At 32.0% G+C, this 25,826-nt stretch overlaps 1 protein-coding gene across 2 annotated transcripts in view; it reads left to right on the plus strand.

The window, feature by feature from the left end:
- Positions 1–386: 386 nt before the first annotated feature.
- The window catches only part of LOC123706202 (integrin beta-6-like), a 46,784-nt gene continuing 21,344 nt past the window's right edge, over positions 387–25,826 (plus strand). For both annotated transcript variants that reach the window (XR_006753381.1, XM_045655373.1), the window contains exons 1-6: positions 387–697; positions 17,772–17,957; positions 18,846–19,147; positions 21,149–21,227; positions 21,566–21,953; positions 24,012–24,223. Coding sequence is in view for 1 of the 2 variants with exons in the window: in XM_045655373.1 (XP_045511329.1) it covers positions 551–697; positions 17,772–17,957; positions 18,846–19,147; positions 21,149–21,227; positions 21,566–21,953; positions 24,012–24,220 (1,311 nt within the window). In the remaining variant the exon portion in view is untranslated. The remainder of the gene's footprint in view (positions 698–17,771; positions 17,958–18,845; positions 19,148–21,148; positions 21,228–21,565; positions 21,954–24,011; positions 24,224–25,826) is intronic.

Raw genomic sequence — 25,826 nt, forward strand, 5'->3', positions numbered from 1 at the left:
AATTATACGTATAAAAATAAACATTTTTTATAATTGTTTATTGTACCTTTAAATTTTTATTTATTTGTTAACTGGTGTTCTTAAGGTTCTCATAGTAGGTATTCATAATTAAATTAATTGTTATCACAAACTGTTAAGCTTCGTGACTAATTTCTTTATTTTTCTCGTTTTAACAATGATGTAAATTGTAAATCATCCACACATAACCAAAACAAACAAAACAAAAATAAAAATAATGGTCTATTAAAAGTAGAAACCCAAAAACGCGCGCCATACCGTTACAAATACCCCCGAAATCCGAATCGCTATTAAGAAAAAGCAATTTCCGCGAATTTTTCTCAGCGCGACCCGATGATTCATCTCGTCTGATGCAGTTAACGATGTCGCGTAGTCGCAACTCACAATTTTGTAGTCTGTGACCAAACGCGCTTCGGTTCGCGCGTATTCTTATTTCAATTTCGAACGCGTCAGTTTGAATACGACTTCGATTTTATTAGTGGTCGAGTGATTTTTTTTAAATACGGTGCGCGTTTTAGAAAAAAATAAAAAAATGGCGGCAGTGTGGTTGGTTGTGCTTACACTTTTTTCGAGTCAGGAGATTTTTGCAAGTTACCGTGACTGTTCGAATATTGGAAATATACGGAATTGTGACGAATGCATTCGATGTGCTGGGCACTGGTGCAACGATCCTAATGAAGTAAGTATATTAATATCTTATTAATTACAGTTAAAAATGTGGGCACTTAATGCATTTCACGGAAAGTTACATAAATTGAATCAGATTATCTGTAAAAACAAATATTAATTGGTCAGGCTGCTTTGTGTTGCAGTTGATAAGTTATTGGTTTTATATCTATTCTGCTTGATAACTACGTGACAATATTATGTAAACAGATTCACGGATGGTTATCGCAAATTTATATCTAAACATCACCATATTGGAAGAGTCTAATAAGTTATTCACAAGCGTTGATAATTATATTTTATGACACTATTTCAATTTGAAACAGTCGTTATTGGATATAAATAAATTGGTATGGTTGTTGAGATAGGACTATATTATGTATTATTTATTGTATTATTCATTTATGAGATCTAAGAAAATTTATATCTAGGTAGGTATTATGTATAGATGTGGGTAGTTATTTCCGAAACTCTACATACCTACCTATTATTTATTTATTTCATTATAATTTACATAGAGTTTACATACAATTACAATTTATTACAATATATAATTAATATTATTAACATAATTGCCTGATAGCATTAAACCACTTCTCATCATAATAGAAATATTTACAATTATCGGGATATAAATTATTATAAAGTTAATCAATAAAAGTTTAAAATATAGAGGGTACCTATAATACCTATATTTATTAAATTTATTTTATTGTGATGTAGACTATTATTTTGTATTCTGTTTTATATAGGTACTTAATAGTAGTCCAATTAGTAAGGTCTAATCGTTTGTAGTGCCAATCTTCTCTTTAACTAGGTAGGTACCTATTATGTGAATCACAAAAGTTTTATCGATAGTTTAAATTTTCCATTCTTGTCAGTTTTTTGGGGATCCAGAAAAATATCTAAATGAATGACTAAATACTAGGTACCTACCTACTAGACTAAAGAATGTAAGTGATTCTATTTGTTTTATGAAAACTGTAATCCCATCTAATACCTACCTAGTTGAGAAATAAGTGCTAGAGAAAACTTAGAAATAGGGTTGCTTATTATAAAAAAGAGAATTCAAACGAACGGAAGGAAACAATTGAATCAATAAGCTGACGGACCGATGGTCAAGTGCACAATTGATCTTTATTTTTTTATAAATCGGCGAAAGACGGTTGAACTTTATCCTTTCATAATTATCTTAACAAGCCGCGCATTTTAGATTTTCTTTTGTTACGTTGTGCTGGTAAATTGGTTATACCACAGATTATTAGTTACCTACTACATATCTATTTTTCATATGATTCTATTTTCATATTATTCATATTTCTATGAAACAATCGAATTTGATAAAATTATTGAGAAGTGATGTGCGAATGTGTCGGTAATTCTGTTTTATCTTTTGTGTAGATACTAGCTGTGCCCCACGGTTTTACCCGTATTGCTCCGTTCCCGTTGGTCTTAGCATGATGATATAATAGCTTTAGCCTTCCTCGATAAATGGGCTATCGAACATCGAAAGAATTTTTCAAATCTTACCAGTAATTCCTGAGATAAAAATAGATATTAGAAATCCTCATCATTTAAAATATTACATATATACGATCGATTTTATTTCATTGAGAATAATATATAGGTTCGTATAGAGGTCGTGGTTGCATTGGTCAGTCCCTATGGGAACTGACGGCCGTTGCATTATTCCAATTGGTATGGAGTTATCTACACTCCATAGCAATTGGATTGAGTTCTCATAGAAAAGTAGATAGTATTTAAATGTGTCTGTATAAATAATTGTAGCAATAAACATACCATAAATAATTAAATATTACTTTATATATACAATTACCTATTCCAAGAGTGAGCTCTCATATTCCTAAGTTTGTTATGCATAATATAGCCTATGGGTACAAAAATTATGTCAAAAAATCCAGTCATATTAACATTGAATACCTTCACAAAGAACCGGCTTTACAAAATCTTCACTTCAGGCTTAATGCTAATAAATACCAATGTCAATGAACTAGAACAAACGATAAGCAATTAATCGTTAAGTTCTTAATCATTCGGATGATTTAGTTCTTAATTGCTGGCGGTACTTTCGTTTCTACTTCTTTTCATTTCATTTCGGCTTCAAACTTTTCCTGCTCAGACATTAAAACAAGAATGCTAATACATAACCAAGTGTAGAGTTTACTAAATTTCGTACAGCCCCCGGAATCACAGACACAATAGGAAATCTATTGTGTCGAAGTCAGATCGGGCCGCTCGGGGCTCAATGGGTAAAATATTCGACGTAAAAATAAATAACAGAGATAAAAAATACTGATCGTCCGAGTTCATTAGTAAATGGCTTAACCTAGATTCATATTTAATTATATTTATGAGTAGCGTGATGTATTGCAGTTAGATAATATACGACAAACACATAGAAGAGGTTAAATGGAAGACTTATAAGTAATGATGATTATTCTCCTAAATCTATACTAATGTTATAAAAGCTGAAGAGTTTGAAGAGTTTATTATTTGGTTGTATGACGCTCTAATCTCAGAATCTATAGGTCCTATTTGAAAAAAAATCTTTCAGTGGTAGATAGCCCAATTATCGAGAAAAGCTATAGGCTAAATATTTACTCGCTAAGACCAACAGGAGCGGAGCAATGCGGGACACACCTAGTTTGCTAACTTCTATGTTTAACATTAGCATCAAGGAATTATAATATTTCGTTTTTTTTTATATAAATGGTAAAATTTCATCTGGAGAATATTATGTAGAATGATTACAATTATTGACTAATTTTACAAAATATATTCTATTCCTTGTTTACTAACCTACCAGTGACACAAGATTGGGTTAACGACTAGTAATTTGATAACTGCTTTATCTGGTAATATCGTAATGTCATTTCGAATCACATTAATTTAAATATAATTGCTCTAATTATTTCCATGTAGGTATTTGATGAAGGTACCTATTTAAAGAGTTAATTTATTAAAAATAACACTAATAAGAGTAATGTCTTCAAAAATCAGTCAAAAGTTTTTGTTGTATGCAGATAAAGCGCGGAAATATGATATAATTTATTTCCTGTGATAATATTTGTTTACAGATAGAAAGTTACGCGAGGTTAGTAACAAACTCATGTAATCATAATATAATAATTTATAAAAACTAAAATAGAAATGAGTTGGAATTTTATTTCCACTAATTATGTGCAATTTAAAGTAAACAGAGATAAATTAAAAGTTAATAGATAAAATAATATAACCTGAAAAGATTACATTGTACATACCTATAATATTACTAGATTTCCGCCCGCGTTTGCAAAGGAAAACCCCCATAGTTCCCGTTCCCGTGGTATTTCTGGGATAAAAACTATCCTATGTGTTAATCCAAGTTACCCTCTATATGTGTGCTAAATTTCATTGTAATCGGTTCAGTAGTTTTTACGTGAAAGAGTAACAAACATCCATACAAACTTTCGCCTTTATAATATATATTAGATGTAGAGATTTGAACCTCATGTACATAATTATTATCATTTGTACTCTCCAATCATACCTATATGATTACGAAAACTGACCTATAGCTATACAAACGTATAGCCAGTCATTGACCTCAATTGGCCCTTTTTCACCATCGAAGTGCGGCTACAAATATTTGGCTACACACAATTACTGTATTGTAAGTACAGTAAAGTGTACATTCGCTTGCACAATATTGTTAATTGTAATTTACAATTTTGTATGAACCTGACCGTCTAATAGGCTAGCGCTAATGACCTGGCTAATTCTTACATCAGCGTAGTAATTGTGTAAAATTAGGATGTTGCAAGATGAAATTGATGCTGTCAGGGTTATACCCGGCGCGGCCTAAGATGATCCCTATGACACTGACAGTTATTCTCAAGAGACAAACTTGTAATGGCGTCACCATTAAATTAGAAACGTATTGGAGGCGTCTAAAAATGGCATTTATTAATTTTTACGTAGCTTTATGCCATTACAATGATATTCCGTTGGAATTATAACATTTCTTAACATTAACGAGAAATTATATCAATCTGACTTTACGTTTACGTCCTTCAAAACTTACATCGTTGGCATTTATCGACTAGTGCGGAAAGTATCGATAAACAAATTTCGATAATGGAAACGAGTTCACATTTTTTACATGCTTAAGCTATAGTTCATTCACTATTTAATGGAACAGAAGATCAGAAGAACAGAAGAACAGAAGAGAATTAATTAATTAATTACCGTTCACGTTAATTTACTTACCTATGATAATATAAGTTTATTAGAAAAATTAAATGGGGGATTCCATTTTCATGATAAAATAATATACACTGTGTTAAACGGGTTAAAAATTACGAGAAAATGATAATGTGCATTTTTATGTTTTGGAAAACTTTCGTTTTACTTACCGTTTCGTTTACATAATAGACGTTAAAAATTCATTTTATAATATTTGTAAAAACATGTTTACCGACGTGGCTGAATGCAAACCACGCCTTTGCCTATAAAATAGTAAAGTATCGACACGATCCATCATACGAGCAATCACTAAGACGAACTGTCATAGGGATCATCTTAGGCCGCGCCGGGTATAATGTATGAAAATTAATTCTAAAATAAAAACTTTTTGATAAAGTCTATCGTATACATGATTATCGAAGCATGGAATCAAGTATGTATTCTTACATTATTCACAAAATAAGATTGAAAGCAACTACAGATATATGTATACGTAGTTCATTGATGTATTTCAATGCCTTGACCAAAATAAACAAACCTGTAAAATATCGGCATAATGATGAGTCTACACAATCAAGAGAAGTGGTTCCGTGGAGTGGGATCGATACACAAATTTCCTGAGTAACCCCATTTTCCAATATCCTGTCTTGTTTCAAACCTCTTGGTTTTACCTCATAACTTAATCTGTATCGTTAATGGATTTTTAAATCATAATAAATGACTATTCTGTTCCCGCGTAAAATTATATTACATTAAAAAATAGGCTTGTATAGGAGGAACTAATCTACTAGGCAAAAACACACACAAAAAGATGTTTATTGTATCTACTAGGATCGCATTTAATAACAATAATCAAATTGAATAAGAAAAAAATATCGTAGGTAATAATATCCCCAAAATAGGTCATAATCCGTACTCTACCTAAACTCCATATTTTCAATAGACCTAACCATAAAACCACCGCCATGATTACTTATGTTTTGATCAAATCGTTTTGCTCTTAGTGAGTCATTTAAAGGAATAAACCGCTGGCGTGTTGCCATCTCCACGATATGAATGTTCATAGTCAGCATTTGCATAAAATAATTGTACGTAGGAATCGATTTATACCCCATATTGTATGAATCCACAATTGATTAAGCCGTGTCGGAATGCTAATTGTTCATCGAAATGTTGAAACAGTAGATTGAAAAGCGTGTTGTAATTGATACAATGTACCTCGGCTACTATTTCTCCTCATTCATTCATTCTTCGAGGAAAATATTTTCTAATTGTTTCATAGTTAATGTGTAGAAAGAGAAGGTATAGGAATGTGTAAATTCATTAGGTAATATAACAATAATTAATAAAGCATACTTCAGCAAACTTTCGTTAAAACAACACTTAAAACAAATGTTTACAATGGTATATTAAGAGGTTCTCAAGACAATATATCTTCACGGTAACATTTCTTTTCCCAATTAACGTCATTAAGGCATGTTTACAGAAGCTATACAATGTAACCCTCGTGTATGCATCGTATTAGCGCGCAAACATTATCGAAACACACAAACATCCGATACGGGGAATATTAATAACCTACTAACCCAAATCGGCTATGTTTTGGACATTAACTTGCATAATTTTATATATGCGGTTGACTTCACATGCAACCGCGTTTAACGAAATTAAATACAGATGCGCTTTTCATTTTCCATGAACCAAATCTACGTTATCTAGACGAGTGTATATTATTATCCAGTTTTTGTAACATTTTATTTAACATTTAGAGGTGAAGATGAGAATGAAAGTAAAAGTTGTACAAAAAATAAACTTACAAAATCCTTTTAATGATACATTACCACATTTAAAATAACCTTTCGTAATGCGTTAAACTTCTCTCATTTGTTAATGCTTTTACTTAATTTAATCGCTTTTTCATGAACTTTACGTTGCAACTTGCAACATATCCGATTCAGCAAATATATATTTTTGCTCAGTGATTAAGGATAATAACCTACTTGAGTTATGATTTATTGTGGGCTGGTAATTATTGTGCGGGTGTTACCACACTGTTGTTGGCATTTCCAACGGCGCCTTTGACCTGTTTGCTTTTGATTGAAAATTGTGTAAATTTCACTTAAATTGTGCCACATGTAGCCGTTTAAAAGAGTAATGAGTATCAATTTATTGTGCAAAATCACCATGGTTAAAATCTTCATAAGAGGTGTTTATTGTGTCAGTAATTTATCAAAATTATTGATGCTTTCATTCACATTATTGCCATTGGTTAAAATATACAAGCTAGCTCGACTACAAGCTAGGCTCAGCTTACTGTTTCGATGAAAAGTTTATTCTATGTAATGTTATAAATGTTATTTAAACTTACACTTTAATTTAAAAGTTTTTGGGAATAAAAATTTAATCATCCAATTACATTAATTAATTACTATACATTAACACTTCATAGACAAAAAGTCATAATTAATAAATCGAAAACTTCCTTCTTTTAGGACAACACCGGCCAAAACCAAGGGTCAAATAGATTAAATTATTATCAAAGGGTGGTCGCAAATACCGGTTTCAAATATCTGTGTAACCAAGTGGTGGTGATTAGTGTGAGTTTTATTACGTTCTAGAGTTACGAAACCACCAATAAAACAACATAATATCATTAAGTATACACGCTAGTTTCAACTTTCAATCAATATAAATATATGGTCGTATAATCGTATTAATTCGTTTGATATCAATATTGTTTATTAGTTTTAATTCAAATATTTTTTCAATAAAGAAAGAAGTTGAAAGACAAAAAGCCAATAACAATTTCTCAGTAGGTAGAGCCTTAATATATAAAATTGTAGGTTATTTCTATTCTATGATCTATGGAAATATATTATGTGTAAACACTGAAAATGCTAAAAAATGAAAGCAACTGCTCTTAAATCTTTTATTTTCACGAATTGAGTACTAGACGCTTAGGCTAGAAGCCAACAAAATCCAGGTATTTAGGTATCAGCTAAAAGTATTACAACATGAGTAATTTGAACTTTCGTACGTTTGTTTGTGTGGCTTCAGTTCACAGATCTTTTTAGTGTATTCAAGTAATACCATCTACCTGCTCATTGTCTTAGATTAAATTTTATCCAATTACTATGAAAATTGCAGAACTTTGTAACATGACGTGCTATTAAGTAGTAAGCTGAAGTATTCTCACATATTATTAAATAGTTTATTATGCATATTATACATAATATAACCTATGAGCCTCAAGACAATCTTATAATTATTGTCAATTTGTATGTAATTATTTTAAAATTAAAAATAATAGAGTCAAAAAACTAAGGTTGATTCATATTTTTTACGTTAAAGGTCAATTAGTATAATTTAAGTATACCTTGTATAAATTTTTATTAAATGTATAAAAAGTAAAAAAAAATTCTGAGCGGCTTTATGAAAGCTGTTATAAAGAAAACTTAACACCTGGCCGCTAAACACTCGATTTTATTAAACCCTTCTAAATACTGCATAAATAACTGACCTTATATTTAATGGGCAATGAGATCGTGATTAAATAAAATTTTATATTTGAAATATTTCTTTTAACTATACCTATTTATTACTTGTGTATAAAATAGAAAATAAAAATAGGAGGTAAAGTGGTAGTTTTGATAATCGATGATTAAAAATACTTATCTAAATTTCTTGGTAACGATTATAATATGTAATTAAAATTACTAGCGATTTTCCTGTTTTAAAATATGCATAAAAATTAAGATCAAAAACTCTATCATGATATATTATGATCTAGCGACTTTCTCTAGTACATCTAAGTTCGATATTATTACGTTTTTAATATTAAAATAAGATTAACGGTATACTTTTATAAGCAAGCTCTCACACTAAATAACCTTTGAACTCGACAAGCATCGGAAACGTTTTATCGATGAAGTGCTCTTTAATTTTAAATAAAATTTATTATTAGGGTCGATGAAAAGCTAAAAAAGGTCTTTGTTTATATTTGTACTTAAAACTGATCCCATATAATAACTATAACCTACATAATGTATTTTGAAATTTACAAATGTTTTAAGCAATCTGGTCTTAATGTTATAGAGACAATTTAAGATAACAATAAAAAAAATGTATATATTTTAATATACATATTAAAATAGATATCGTTAAGATTTATTTTCTACTCTCGGTTAAATTTAACTTTCAATTCACAAACCGGGTTAACAGCTCGATATCACTAACACATTTCTAACTGGAATCCATCTTGGAAAGTTCAATTAATATTTATTTAGATAATTGTATCACTTTTTGTTCATAGACAGACTTTTTAATTTGTAGATAAGATTAAGGAATGTCGTTTCTCTAGAATGCTTACCTATATATACCTATTACCTACATACCTACGAACAAATTTCTTACCTTAAACATAACATATTTCTTTTGTTATCCTTTCTCTGATACAATTTAATCGTAAAATCATCGTATATTATTATAGTGTAGACTGTAGACGCTAACATTTAACAACATATGTATTACATAGCTAATAATACCTACTTATAGGTTATATCTTTGATATTTCTATCAAGTATCATCTATAATATAAAAATGAATCGCAAAATGTGTTGGTAAGCGCATAACTTGAGAACGGCTGAACCGATTTCGATAATATATTTTTTATAATATAGATTGAAGTACGAGGATGGTTTTTATGAAAAGAAAACGTAAACATAAGTACCACGGGCGTAGCCGGGGCGGACCGCTAGTTTATTAATAAAGATCCGAGTAGGTACATTGGTTAGAATCATCTCAACACAATCAGCGAATCGATTTATCAACAAAAACATGAAGCATTGACCGACAATCTTCGGCCATGGCTCGAATCTATTTGGCAATTATTCTTGTTATGGCGATTAACCCCTTATTGCATGAATTATTAAGGAGATGAAATAAAAATTATTTTTTTGCAAAAAAGTGTTTATTAGACCTTACATTATGAGATCAAATTGAGAAAAAAAATTATTTACTTATATTATAGAAAATATATAACGGCGCCATATATGGACTCGTATGCAGTGTTTGTTGTATTTTTTCTGTCATATATGGCTTCGTATGCAATTAGAAAAAAGTAACTAATTAATAAAATAAAAACATATTCCGGATTAATTTCACACACACGGTTGCTAAGCCCCAAACTAAACTTAAGCTTGTATCCTGAATGCTTAGTCAACTGATATGCTACATATACTTTACATAAATCCTATCCTACTTATATTATAAATTCGAAAGTTTGTGAGGGTGGATGTATGTGTATGTGTTTGTTTGTTACTGTTTCACGCAAATACTACTGAACCGACTTCTATGAAATTTAGCACACATAATATAGAGGGTAACTTGGACTAACACATAGGATAGGTTTTATCCCGAAAATCCCACGGGAACGGGAACTATGCGGGGTTTTCTTTGAAAACGCGGGCGAGGCCGCGGGCGAAATGTTAGTACTTTATATGGATACCTAAATAACACCCAGAATCACAGCCAACTTATACTTCGTGAAATTGCTTAAAACAATTACGTTTGTCATTATAACATAAAAACACGTTATATTTTTCACATAACGTGAAGGAACGAAATTGGAACAATATAGGCATAGCTGACGGGCGTTCTTCTTCCAAATTCGGTAATGACTAATCCCATCAGACCGTACAGAATCAAAGTGAAAATCTAGATGTCCTGCAGGAGTTTTTCGTAGCTTTTTTGCGGTAATTGGCGAGTCAGAAATACTGAGGAGACTCCAGAGATGCCGATGTTTCTAAGTTTTTGAGAGACGACCACGTCTTTTGGTAATAAGAGCTTTCCCTGACTTTCGCATTTGCTCTGAAACGGCTAATTAAAAATCATACAGTGGCATATAGCATGAGTCTGTATTTATTGATGATGATATAATATTTACATGCTTAGCATAGTGAGATAAAAGTGTCTAGGATTGATACTGGAACAATCAGTGAAAGTATCCTTGAATGCTGTGCTTGAATGCATACGAAGCCAAATATGACAGATTTGGAAAAGTACAAAAAAACATGATTAAAGCAAAAAAACAACCTAACCAAATGTTTTACCTTATTTTAGAAAGACTAAAGAATGAAGAAATATTTTTTTTCATGGCTTTACTCACCTTTTTGATATTGAAATCTTAATTTGAAAATCACGGTTTTTTCCGCGCACCCAAACCGTCGCACGCGCTAGACTAAATCTATAATATATCTGATGGATAATATTTACACTGTATAAATTAATTACATTCCAATTCTCGATGAAATGCTGTTTAAGATGTAAGGTAGTTTTTTTAGATATTGTTTATAGTTAGCCTATAAAAAATTCATAAACTTCGTCGTCCATATATGGCTCTGTATGCGGTAAGGGGTTAAGTGCTGTCATGAAAAAACTGGTCTTCTACCAGTCTGACATTGGAGATATTCCATCAATGTTTCAAATGGATATATTTTGTATATGGGTATAATTCTTAGAATATACCATTACCTATTGCTGTAGACTTTAGAAAAATGTACAATAGGGATAATAATAGACAAAATACTTATACACATAGACATTTCATACGCATAAATGCTTTATATGAAAAGTCATTACACAAATAAGATAACATATTTAAAATATGTAGAGTTTAGTATATCACTCTTTCATTTAATTCATTACTGCTGAACTGTTATATTATGTATATTATAACCTATAAACATCATATCAGACACGTTCCATAAATAAATCAATGACAACATAACACCTTTAAAAATTCCTAATTACTTGCAACACCTACGAAACGTGAATTATGAGTTCTTCACCAATATCAATCAAGGCAATTAACGACCCTAGTGTTCCACTTACCTTTAACTTATTAACACGATGAAGAACATAAAACATCGGTGAGATATTAACATTTTCGCAAGATAAAATTTACTATAAAGGCCGCGTTGTCCGAAATGCAATATGACTATCTTAATGCAATTCCGTGTTCGGTGTAAGTGAGAAACGTATGTAGTTTTGTATTTGTTGCTATTAAGAAAAATATATCATAGAACTAGGGCTCATCTATTAATAAGAGCTTTCATATTAAGCTCGACTTTTACAATATAGCACATCAAATAGTTCATCGTATCATCTCCCGAAGGTTTTTATTGTTTCTTTATACAATATGGCAATAAAATAATTGTCTAAAATTAAAATAAAAGATTATAGTATTTTTCAATATATTGTCTCAATATACGTCTATCTTACTGAAAGTCAATCTCCTTAAGAAACTGTAACACTTCACCTAAAAATACTACTACCTTAGTATTGGATGTATTCCAAGTAGTAGTGTCTTTTCGTATGTGGGTCAACTCTTCGGATGAGAGTCAAGTTCAACGAACTACAACTATTTCTATCAATGCAAAAAATATAAGAGCTTTGTTAGTAATTTTTATATGAACACAATCTCGTATTTATAGTTCAGTGACAGATGCATCTTTCTTGTTTGTAGTTTTTAATATACTGAAATTTTCGCTACAACATATGTGAATAATTGAAAATACAAGATATATTCCAAACCTAAAAACAAAGTTCATCGTTCTCCCGTCTACTTATGAATACTTAGATAATGCGCTATGCAGGACGTAATTGTATGGTCTCTAAGAAATATTTTAATCGCTTATAACTTAACTAACAAGCTTTAGTTCGCGCGGATCATATTTCTTATCTCCGAGTAAATATAGTAAACTTCCTACTGTAAGGCGTCTGGGTTGCAGCCAAGAACCTATAGATTTTTCTTACGCTTTTCCTACATTTCAGTCTAGTACAGAGGGCAATGCCCTTTTAATATTTATTTGGAAGGCGAGACGATGTGTCTAGCCCGATGTGTCTAGTCTCTTACTCTCTTTGTCCCGTTTGTTATTATTTTTATCTAATTACAAGACAAGGAAATTTCATCTTACATTCTTTACGATCCAGAATGTTCTCATAATATGGCTATTTTCATAATCTATTATTTAAAATAACACATTATAAATTGTTAATGTGTACGTGGTGTGGAATTACCAACAAACACCCGTGATGCGGGTGATTTCATTATTCGCAAAACAATAGTCTTTTGTTGGAAATAAATTAACAATTTAAAAGCTGTCGTCTCATCTTGAAGTAACGGGGAAAACATATGAGGAAAATACGTGTCCTTGTTTTAAGCTGAAAAAACTATCAAGCATTCTTAATGGAAATGTTTGCGAAATAACGACGGGATAGTGTAATATTTTGTTCTTTTTTAAACTATTTTGAGATACAAGTTCAATGCCTCAAGATTATGCTTTTAATAATATAAAAACTGGTTACTCCGAGTACTTACTAGTACCGTGGGTGTTACTCGTAGCAGGGACTCCACTTAAGTTATAATGCCACCTACACAACCTTAAAAGGCTTGACGTCTTTGTGTTGGGAACAACGTGAAATTACTGTAATTTGGTACCGAACTATATTGTACCCACGAGTAATTGGTAATGATCTAAGAACATTTACTTTTTAGACCTTATTAGCTGTTGGACATATGGAGACTAATCCATTTTTATTTAGCAGGTACAAATAATATGTTTTAATTTAAAACCTGCTCTCATTGAATAAATTTCATTATGCTACTTTACGATTACGCAGTCAAAATAAGATATTAATTATAACGTCATATTATAAGGACTAAGGTGCAATAGGATCATTTGTATCTATCGTATGGTAACGTAATTAGCATGTAACAATTCACATGACGTCAAGACTCAAGAGAGATAATTGAAACAATATGAACATTCAAGATCTTTTTGTAATGTAGAGCGACAGAAATCGATTAAAAAAAAAATATTTCTATGATTAAATATTAAAAACATTACAAGTGGAATTATTTAATTAGGCGAAGAGATAATTTATTATTCCGTTATGAATTTAAGCTTATCTGTTTAAGCTTATCCGTTATGAATTTAAGCTTAACTCTCGATTTAATCCGAATCGGGGAACGAATCTTCATAATTGTTTTTTGTAGGCGTTTTATAGGCATTGTAACGTGCTCTATAATTTATGTATAAGTGTTCTGAATATTAAATTGTACGTTGTAAATAAATTGGCCTTTTCTAGTTATATATCTAGTTAGAAATGCCTTATTTTTACAAAGGAATGGATAGGTATAATTCTGTGGCATACTTTTACCATACATGTAGTTTTAAACCATACTATCAAGTTTCTATAAATTGTATTTCACATACTATGTACCTAGTTCTATGTTAAACTTAAAGAAAGAAAGGTAATAAAAAGTACAATTTGAATACGAAAAAGTATAAAACATGCTTGTATATTTTTACGGAATTTTACGAGACTAAAACAAATAAATCGTTCCAGCGAGCTATTTCTATCCCGGTTTTACAACACATATATTACCTACGACACTTGATTATAAATTTTATTTTACTGCATATAAAATATAACATGGGCTATAATGTGGATCACTAATTTACATAAGTCCCTAGACACGATTTCATCACACTACATACGTGACAATATTATAACTGTCATTTGAAAATGCATTTGTCCCTGTTGTTTTATGAGTGAGCGAAAGGAATGGAAGATTCGATTAAAATGAGTATGATTCAAAGGGAATAATCAGTGAGATCTCGGCTATTATTGCTACACCCACACACCCCGTACATGCCGAGAAGGGTTTATTGCCCTTGTAAGTATCATTTCATAACGGTTTAGGCGTTAACTTTCTCTAGTTATTAATAGTGATTATTTATTTAAGATTGAAGAATTCAAAATTGATTATTATCTAGATAATTTATGTACTCTTACTTTGAGAGACACGTACCGAGCCTTTCATAAACCAATTTATGAGATTAATAATTAATATTAATAAGACGTTCAGTAAAACAGTTGTCTGGATCATCTAAGTGATTTCAAGATACATATTAACAGTTATTTTAATCCAACAACTAACTAGTATTGCAAATAATTTGTGCTTTATATAAATTCGCATTTCCCTTGAAAATGTTATTCCTCGACAAATTACGACTGCAGTTGCAATAATTTTATTGCAATCACCATTCGCGAACGATAATCTGAAATTGCATTACCTACTTCACCGTTAAGTTCTATTTTAAAATTGCTTGCCCAATAACGGACGCTAACTTCGAATTCTTTAGAATTTATCATTCAATGACTCACTCACAAGGTTCAACAATAAACTATAGATGTAGAGAATGAACGAACGAATAATGTTTTGATCTTTTTAAATCAATTAGTTCTTTTTATATTTAATTTATTCGGATAGTGTTATGTTCTAGACTCTAGAGTCAAGATATTCGGAGAAAAGGAATGAATGAAAGGGATAAGGGATTTAGGTCGCCGTCTCTACTTGGCAAATGAAATGGCGATATAACACGAAGCAATTAAAATGCTAATGTAATAAAATAGCAGACAGGATGGACTCGTGACTGCGCTGAATTCTCTCCTTCAAAATATTTTACATTGGGGAAATTTAAATATATTGCTCTTTTAGTTCATCGTCGTCGCTTATAAATGATTAAAATTATCACGTATGAAATTATTTCATTAATATATAATAAAAGGAGGCAATAATTAACCGGGAGACATTTACAGAAGACTTTTTCCTTATTTTCTGTCACTGAGAAAGATTGAACTGGAAATGAACAGTTCATTAATTATAATTACATTCAAAACATTCTGGTTCACGCGTTCAGGATTATTAAAAATACATCTCAAGTGCTCGAAGCCGGTCATGTGTTTATCTTATTAAAGTAACGAGTAATCAAGTAGCAAACCGGTCGGTTAGCCACCTGCTTTTTACCATATCGATGTAGCGATTTAATGGATAGGTAATGTATGCGAATAAAAAGCTCAGTGTTATATGCACTGATAGGTGTATTGATTAACTGACTGACTGACTGACTTAATCGTTTTTCATATAATGGTGCATCATGTATTCAAACTGAAAATCACGATCTATATTTTGGAGTATTTGTAATGATTCATAATTTAACTTCCTCGTGTGGGAACCGTCAAATGATGTCATTTATAAGGAAATTTCGTCACCATATATTTATCTTGTCATTGGCGTATACACATAATAACATAATTACGAAGTAATTAATAACAAATTGGGTACTTCCGTCCTTTACTTGTGATTATGACGTGTCCTGTCTAAATTAATTATAGAAAGTCCTAAAATAATAATTACAAGGTATACAGTACCGCACAAGTTTATCAATCGTATATGTTTGTATGTGTCCACGTCGCGGCGCGCGCCGGCGCCGGGCAGCGTACACTGATGTAGGTACAATTGGATTGGAAGAACCCAGTCATTAGTTACTCCTTTTGTATTATATTTGCAAATATAAATAAACTGGTGATAATTATTGTGTTTGCTGTACACGTCGAGCGATCACCGATAGATTAAATACCTTGTTAATTTGTTAGAACATGGTAAACACACGTAGTTATGCACGGATAAATACAATCTCCAAGAATTATTTTTCATTCTTACTAAATTTATGATTAATCATTCAAACCGAATATTTGACTAAAGCTTTTTCTATGAAACGGCAACTTATTCAATAAACATATTATGCTTGTTAATAAACCTAGTTTACCGTAGTACCGTAACTTTATCGTAGTTCTGTTCTAACCAATTATAAATAAAATATTTCATTTGACTATGACATAAACAATGTCGTTTTAATCAATCATGTATATCTTTTACATAATTGCTTGTCTTATAATGGCTTTGAAAATTAATAAGCAATTAACATATTCCAAAACAATTATAATGTAATTTGAATTTCGTATGTAGATCGTTGTATAAAGAACGCTTTTGTATGTAAATGTTCGATACAATAACATTCTTTCCAATGATCTATATTGAAAAATTAACATTTAGGTTTAATAGGTACTACTTGTGTATAAATATTTGTCCTTGAGTTGTATTCACCTACGAAATATTCGAAATATTCACAGAAGCTTGCCGCTTCCACAGATTTTAACTCTTGGAATGCTAGTTTCAATCTGAACTGCACCGTGCTAGCAATTACGTTATTTTATGTCTAGATCCAGATGCCAACTTCTCCATATAAAGAGCCCTTTGCCATAAAGGCGGAATTCAGTCCATTACCTTGCTTTTAATCTTAATTAAAGAGTAGTTCTTTGTTAACGAAGGTATTCAAACTTGTAGGGGTGCATAGTAGATGTAAAAGTTTTTCCTTGATTAAAGTACGTACGAAGATGTGATTGAGTCCAATTATAAAACGCTTAGAAATTTTAAATATATATCTATCAGTATAACTACCTACGATATTTAATTATGTGTTGAAATAGAGAATTTTATTATGTAGATAGAGCTTTTAGTTTTAATCACTTATTTTCACGTATTTGTTACGTTTTTCGGTTGTACCTTATATTTTTACCGCTGACCGCCTCCTTGGTACAGTGGTTGACGCGTGAGCGTATAATCGATGGGTCCTAGGTTCGATTCCCGGTGGAGACGAAGAAAAAAAAAATGTCTCGGTCTGTCTGTCTGAAAAAATGTAGGACACAGAAGGCTGATCACCTACTTGTCCCTAAAGAAAATCGATCAATGAAACAGATGTATGCATAATGCATCTGCCCCTTACCCCACTACGGGGACACGGGACATCACTTTTTTTTATATTTTTAGGTAGACAGTAAGAGGAGGATTTACTTTCGTCATTGAGATTGACTTGATATAACATGAGTTTTAAGTACTTATCAACAAATCTAATGTAAATTATCTTTCACAGAGCAGAAGATGTACGATAGAGCGGTTCGATGACTGGTGTCCTGGACAGCAAGAGACGCTGACATATCAGCAGGAAGTCACTGAAGCTGGACAGCACTTCAAGCCGAAGTTCATGCTGAGAAACATTCGCAGCGGCGCGGATGACAGCGTGACGATCGATTTTAAATCTAGTAGTAAGAACCCAAAGGTATGTATTTCTTTGTTTTTACAATTTTCAAATTAAAGACCACATTTATTCAGTCTTCATCTAAACTTAATTTCTAGTATCTACGTACAGTTTAATAATATAATATTACTGGTTTTACAAAAGCTACCCCCACACCAAATTTATTGAAACATTTTTTTCTGTTTTTCTCTGTTGGTATCATCAAATTCAATTGAATTGTAATAGTCCCAATTTCAATTGCATAATGATACAATCATTAAACCGTTAAATATTGTTATGACAATTAACCAGAAAATGTACCAGGCCTTATTAGTATATAATTAGAGAAACAAAATTATTTTCTCACAGTTTCTGATTAAATTTTAATTGCACATGCCCATAGTTTATGAGAAATATGTCATTACGTGCAAGCATAATCATCTGCAGGTAATCATTATTACCATAACAAGATTATAATGATGTTTTTATACGACTCGTGAGCGTTGCTGTAGGTAATTTATAGATCATACACCTATTTTATTTAGCAAATAAGTAAGAATTACTACCGTCTGTATTTATTTAAAAAATATATTATGACGAAGTAAACAATTTTAGAAGTAGGTAAATATGTATAAATTTGTAACGTACTTATCTTAAGAAGTTTTGGAAACTTCGAACACCTGTTCTTATTTGTAGAGCGGTTATTATGTCTCTATATGTATTTTGTATTATCTTCCCTTAATTTTATCTATTATGATAAATTGTTCAACACACATGCTAGTCCCCTGCGTAGTCTCCGTTGATTAATCGCAGTGGACAAAGTTGAAGTTAACGCATTATTTATCTATTAAAAAACTGTATGTGAAAAACAATCATCGACTTGAAATTGCAATATATTCTTCTTTTTAACATCTAAATATTTTATTTTAGATTGATGTTGTCTTCAACACAACACAAAGAAATTTGAGTCCCGAAACGAGCGTCAAATGTGAGAATGGAGTTTGCCGTACCACCATTGAGATACTAACAGACACCGACTTCTGCGAGGCCAAGGGACATACTTCAGAGTTCTTCAATATCAAGCTAAAAGTAGATAATATAAGTGAAGAAGCAGTTATGAAGTTCCATGTCCCTTGCGCGTGTGGTTGTAGTGAAAAAGTGGAATTACGGTCACCAAGGTGCAATGGACGAGGAGATTATACCTGCGGCGTGTGTACTTGTGATAAAGATTGGTAAGATATTGTTTATCAGAAATGTAAAAGGGATTTAACACTCCACAGATATCATTACTTTAATTACATATTCATCGCTTTCCAAAATATTATTCATGTCTCTACATATTATTCACAACGCTTAAAAATTGAGAAAGCCTGCGATGTTCAATCTTCTAAAGTTTTTTAGGAAATTTAGTTTTTTTATGCAAATCCCATGCTCTTCCGTATTTACATATTAAAAATGTGTAACCTAAATAAATAACATAAATTTAAAACCACTTTATCAATCAAAGAAACGAACTTGCAATCATTAACCGACTTCAAAAAAAAGGAGGAGGTTATCAATTCGGCCGGTATATTTTTTTTTTTTTTTTTTTTTTTTATGTATGTACACCGATTACTCCGAGGTTTCTGAACCGATTTACGTGATTCTTTTTTTGTTCGATGCGGGATGGTGTCGAATTGGTCCCATAAAAATTTTATTCGGCTAGGCCCAGTAGTTTTTATTTTATGAGCATTTTTGTCTGTACTCGATGACTTAATTGGAATGTAGCAAGTAACTTTGATTCACTTCCCGATAACCGATTGAGCTGAAATTTTGTATACGTATGTAAATTGGATAGCGATGAAACATTATCATGACATAGAGCTGATTTGATGATGGAATCGGAAGGTGGCCATAGGAACTCAGTAATATATTGACTCAACTTTATCGAGTTTGAGCTCGTTTGATTCGTGTTGAAAATTACACTAAAAAGTATTAAATAAAATTAACTGCGTTAAAAACAACCGACTTCAAAAACGGAAAAGTAAAAAATAAAAAAGATTTGATATTATTAATTACTACATATTATTTAGATGTGCTATTTATTAAATAGGTTTGAAGTCGGTGCCAAACACTAAGCACTTAGTATTAAGCCCGTGCACCGACATCAAACCTATTTAATAAATAGCACATCTAAATAATATGTAGTAATTAATAATATCAAATCTTTTTTATTTTTTACTTTTCCGTTTTTGAAGTCGGTTGTTTTTAACGCAGTTAATTTTATTTTAAAAGCTCAACTCTCTAAAAGCCATCCATACGCACTTCTCTTTTATCCTTTTACAAAACAAAGGTATACATTATTCAAACTAAGTAGCACATTTGATTGCATTTACATTGATATGTTCATTGCTATTGTCCATTTAACTAATTCCAATTGCAAGTATAAAAGATCCCTTGTTACATCGCTGCGAAGTTAATTATAGAGATGAACAGGCCCACTTTCCTCTGTCGGCATCATTAAAAATACTCCATTATGCCTAACTAATGACTACACTCCTTGTTTTTATAATCAAGAGATGACATAAGTAGATTATTCAATTCACACTAATTTATATGGAAAGTTATGGAACCCTCAATATGATGTCGCGTCTTAGAAAACAAGTTTAAATTGCAAAAAATACATAAATATAGATTTCACATAAATTTACCATATAAATGTTTATTTTTATGAAAAAAGAACCTAATTTTAAACACAACTTATATTACATATTAGAATTTTATAAAAAAAAAACCAAAATAACTTCTAAGAACTAAAAGGCTACCCAAGGTACAAGAGTTATATGACCCAGTGTAAAAAAGGTTTCAGTCAATCAACTGTTTATTCTAATCTTCTATTCCTTTCATATCATGCATCATCCTTTGTTTACAATAACAGTATAAAATTATCACATAGAAACGATTGTACAAATCAATATTCATCTTATGTATCGCAAAAAGCTGTTAAAGCGCTATAAACATTTCACCTTGACGTGAATATCAATTAGCTGTTCTGAATACGACTGTTAGCTTGAAGTATTGCTTTTTAATGGACATTAATCCTTAAAGCTATTTGCATAAACGTTATATTGGTTTATATTAAAATTGATTATAAATTAACAATGGAGATGAAAGCGTTAAAGAGGTCGAAAGATAATTTAAGGTTAAAAGTATGTAGTTCATAATAACTAAATTGATGATTTCTTGTTCTTTAGGACAGGAACGTTCTGCGAAAGTCCGATTTGTCACAAGAAACGCGGTGATGTCCCTTGTACAGACTCCACTCGAAGCGATGTAAGTACAACAAATTACAGCATACGTTAAAGCTTTTTTGATGTTTAATTTTTCTTTTTATAATTGTTTTCACTGTAATTTTATTTCTTTGTATCAAAAAGTAACTTAAATTTAGTAACCCATAACTTCTACTTTATATTGATTCTCCATCACTTATTTTTTATTTTTATTTCTTTCAAGATCTTGAATATCACTTGAATTTTTTAACTGACTACGACTATTTCTTCGTCATCTAATAATACAACCACATTACTATTAACAAAAAAATCTACTCTAAACACACCATCAAACATTAAATCATTATAAAAAAACATCTATTAGCATCAAATCTTCCTCAGGTGGAATGCTCCGGCAACGGAGTGTGCAGCGCTTGCGACGAATGCGTCTGCTTCACCGACAGAGTTGGCTCCCAATACTTCGACAAAGACAATTATTGTGCTGACATTTGCACAATAACCAACGATTGTGACGATTGCTTTAAAAACCCGATGCCTGGGAGATGTGATCTATGCCATTTCCCCCTCATCCATAAGCCTTATAACCAAAGTTTGATCCAGGAAAAAGATGATTTCAATAGAAATGTCTGGGTCACTTGCAATGATACGTTGGACGGTTGCTTCTTCGAATACGTAGCGATGAAAGACGCTAATGATGATACGTATTACATGGTCACCAAGTCCTGCAATCCTGTTGAAGAGAAGCAAGTCGTTGGAGGAGGTGTTAATTGTAAGTTATCTATTAAATTCTATTATTACAGTATACTAAAAGTTATGAATTAACTTTATGAAACTGTTTCAACACCAGCTAAATAAACATGAAGGATATAGCAAATTAAAGTCAAAACCTTCAAATTCAGTCAAGTGAAACCAAATCTAATTGGTAGCCTGCCTATTTGTTTACTTCTTTTTTACAGTATATTTTTTTTTGTTTAATTTTATAAAAATATATTGAGCGCAGCTGAGGGCCATTAAAATATCAAATATCAAGAATATTTTTGACGAAAAAAACAAGCTAGTTGCAAGTACACCAAACCGAAACTTCTCACAACAGAAACGAAAATAATGTGACTGGCAAACATAAATATGCTAATACAAACGCTGCATTCTTTATTATCCCTGTTTATTTTCTCTGTCATGTCATCTATAATTTATGATTCTTTGTAATGTTTGGCTTTTCCATTCATGAACCAAATATCGTTCACTATAAACATTTCTGTATGAATAAATATTACAATTTATGGTCTCATAACATCACCAAGCGTGATATTGTGTAATCCGTTTACACAGTTGCAACTTGAACGCAAAACAAATACTCGACCACCAGCTGTCTTGTCTCATATTTTTTGTCCCTGTCGTTTGTATTCAATATTTCAACCCTGGATATATCGTTCTCTGTTCCACAAATGGTAACATCATTAGTGATATTATGATAAAGTAATTATGTATTTGTTTGTCCGTGCCACCATAACTGCATAGCCGTTAATCTAATTCTGTTTAAACGATACCGAGTTAATATTTATTCTTACAGAATTCGTTAGCTCATAATATATTATTAGGTATGTATTTCATCATATAATTATTCAATTTCGGGATTGAAGGATTTGGAATACAATTTATACTTTTTTCGCATCCATTTCTGTTTCATTAAAATATCCGGAAGCTGGGAGGTTTAAATATATAGTATGTGTATAATCTTAATGAATTTGACAATACAAGAAATTATATTTTTAAATTGAAATTGAACAGAGATTGCAAAAACTTATTCTGAATTCTGATCCACAATATTTCGTACAATTTATCTAGCAAGCGACGATACAATAAATGTTTGTCAGACTAAACTCCGTGTTCCGTTGAGCTGTCCTGGGGGATCACTGATACAGTTTAGAATTCATTCAAGATTGACGATTATCGTTTGATGTCGATAAGGCGACTTCACACTGAGCGAGGAGCATTGCGCAGCATTGTGCGTGAAGCAACTTGGCCAGTATGGATGTGGCTCAGCCTAGAAAAGAGCGTGCGATTTTCATAGACCGAAATGCTTTGCAAGGCTGCTCCTTTAGTGTGTACAGCTAGTTAAACACCATGTCACACGCACTTTGGCCACGTTCACATATACACAAAATGCATCGCAAGACTATTGAATCTATTTGGTTTTGTTGTCGATGATTTGAACCCACATATTGGAAACAGCTTGTTAAATTCCAAGACAAGCACTTTTATTGACAGAGCCACGTCCACACACAGTGCATCGCAATGCTGCTCGATCTATATCCCCATCCGCCTAGTTGTTCATACATCATTGATTATTATTGACACAGCGTTAACACTAACGCTGGTTGCAGAGCTAGACTGACCGTCAGTGCGTACCGTCGGTCCTGACGATACGCATCAACAATTGTATGACTTTACACTAATGCGCATGACAATACGCGTGCGTATGGTCAGTCTAGCTATGAAAGGTTTTATGAATTTCCATACATATGACAAGCGCGACTGACGTACGCACTGACGGTCGGTCAAGCTCTGAAACCAGCCTAAGGCTGGTTGCAGAGCTTGACCGACCGTCAGTGCGTACCGTCGGTCCTGACGATACGCATCAACAATTGTATGACTATGACACTAATGCGCATGACAATACGCGTGCGTATGGTCGGTCTAGCTATGAACGGTTTTATGAATTTCCATACATATGACAAGCGCGACTGACGTACGCACTGATGGTCGGTCAAGCTCTGCAACCAACCTCACATCACACAAAAGTTAAGCACTTGGTGCTTGTCCACAGTGACCCTGCCCATCGTGCTGTGCGCGATAGGCGCAGTGCTAGCGCTCGCGGCGGCGGGCGGCTACCTCATGTACCGGTCCCGGCCGCCCGCGCTGCCGCTCGCCGACCCGCTGTACCAGAACATCGGCGCGGAGGACTGCACGGGGGAGAACCCGCTCTATAAACCGCCTACGTCGTCCTTCAAGAATCCTACGTATGGGAAGTGGTAGTTGGTGAGTTTCCGTAATACACTTCTTTATTCATACTTTTTAACTAGTACAGATTTACCATTGGTCTCGAAGGACCAACCACGTTATTTGATAACAACTATTAATGAGGGATATCAATCAATGGGAAGACGTGGTAGTTGGTAAGATTTTTAGTAGTTTTAGACTTGAAAGTACAGGGTCAACTTATTATTATTGAAGATAAATAGCAGTAATAATGAGAAATTATAGTGGTAAGTTAACTAGTTTTATCTGCGATAAGAGATCCCGCTGTGTAAACCACCTACATCAACCTTCAGGATTACGTATGAGAAGTGATAGTTGCTGAGTACATGTTTTGTTTGTAAATTTAGATTAACAGGCCATTTGGCAACCATATTTGATATTAACTCCCTCGTCCTCCAAGAAGAAGATGACCAATGACGTCTGTTTCTAAGGTCCTACTGTTAAGAATTAATTGTTACTTTTGAATGTTTACTGGTACAGTTCATATCTGGTATTAGAATACCAGATATAAAGAATTCGCGTATATATAATGTTATGAAATAGGTACCAAAAAGAGTAGATCAAGCTACATATGGAAAACTTCTTTAAATAATAAAATATAGTGCTCTATTTAGTTTATATTTAATTTTCTTAAATTAATTTAAAATCTCAGCTTCATCCTCAATGACCACATCAATCTTTAGATTTGAATATTAATTTGGTTTATTAGATAAACGAACGTAACTCTCAAATCTTATCTAGGACGACTTGTTCAAATGGACTTATTAATTTGACCTTGTGTACCGTAATTCTGTATGGGCAAAATGACTCACAAAAATATTTGTTTATGCATACTACATTTTTAAATGGACGCATTTTGTTACAAGTTCCTCTTGTCGGAAATTGTTTTTTCTAGAAATTTTCTCTATTTTAAGTTATTTTTTTAATATTTGGACTGAAAAATACAAAAATATGATTAGTTGAATATTTTTTATATTCGATGGACGTTTAGAATTGAGGTAGAGAAAATTATAGTAACATTAAAATTACGAAATCTGTTTTAAATTATTGTTATTTTTTATTCAACGTCATTTAAATTGTAAGCAGGTGGCTTCCAGTTTCATTCGTAGTACCTATAAACAATATTATTATCCATGCAAAAACTTTTCCTACAGAACTATAAGTTCCTGTACATAACTATTGCATTATCACGTGTGTAAAACATAAAAATCTCCTCTAAAAATAAATGCATTATTAAGTACACTGCAACCACAAAACAAGGTCGTTTAAGTGAGTTGAATATCTCAGATTCAACCTACTTTAGCTCCGTTTTATCTCGTACTAAAGGTCAAGTAAATATAATAAACAAAATACTCGAATTGTTCGCACTATCCAATAAAGATAGCACTGTTGCAACTACATATTTATTTGAAATACATTGTTATCCCTTATTAGTACAGAAACTTTTCGAGTTTAGGTTATTTCCAAGCCAAATTGTGACCACGACACTAGCTAGGTACTGTTGCAGTTAATCAAATTCATAGCTTATACCAAATGTTCGCAGTTTCGCACCACAAAAATCATACCTACTATAAAATCGCTACATTGTTACGCGAAAGAAAGA

Source organism: Colias croceus, chromosome 3 (genome assembly GCF_905220415.1).
Source record: "Colias croceus chromosome 3, ilColCroc2.1".
Lineage (NCBI taxonomy): Eukaryota > Metazoa > Arthropoda > Insecta > Lepidoptera > Pieridae > Colias > Colias croceus.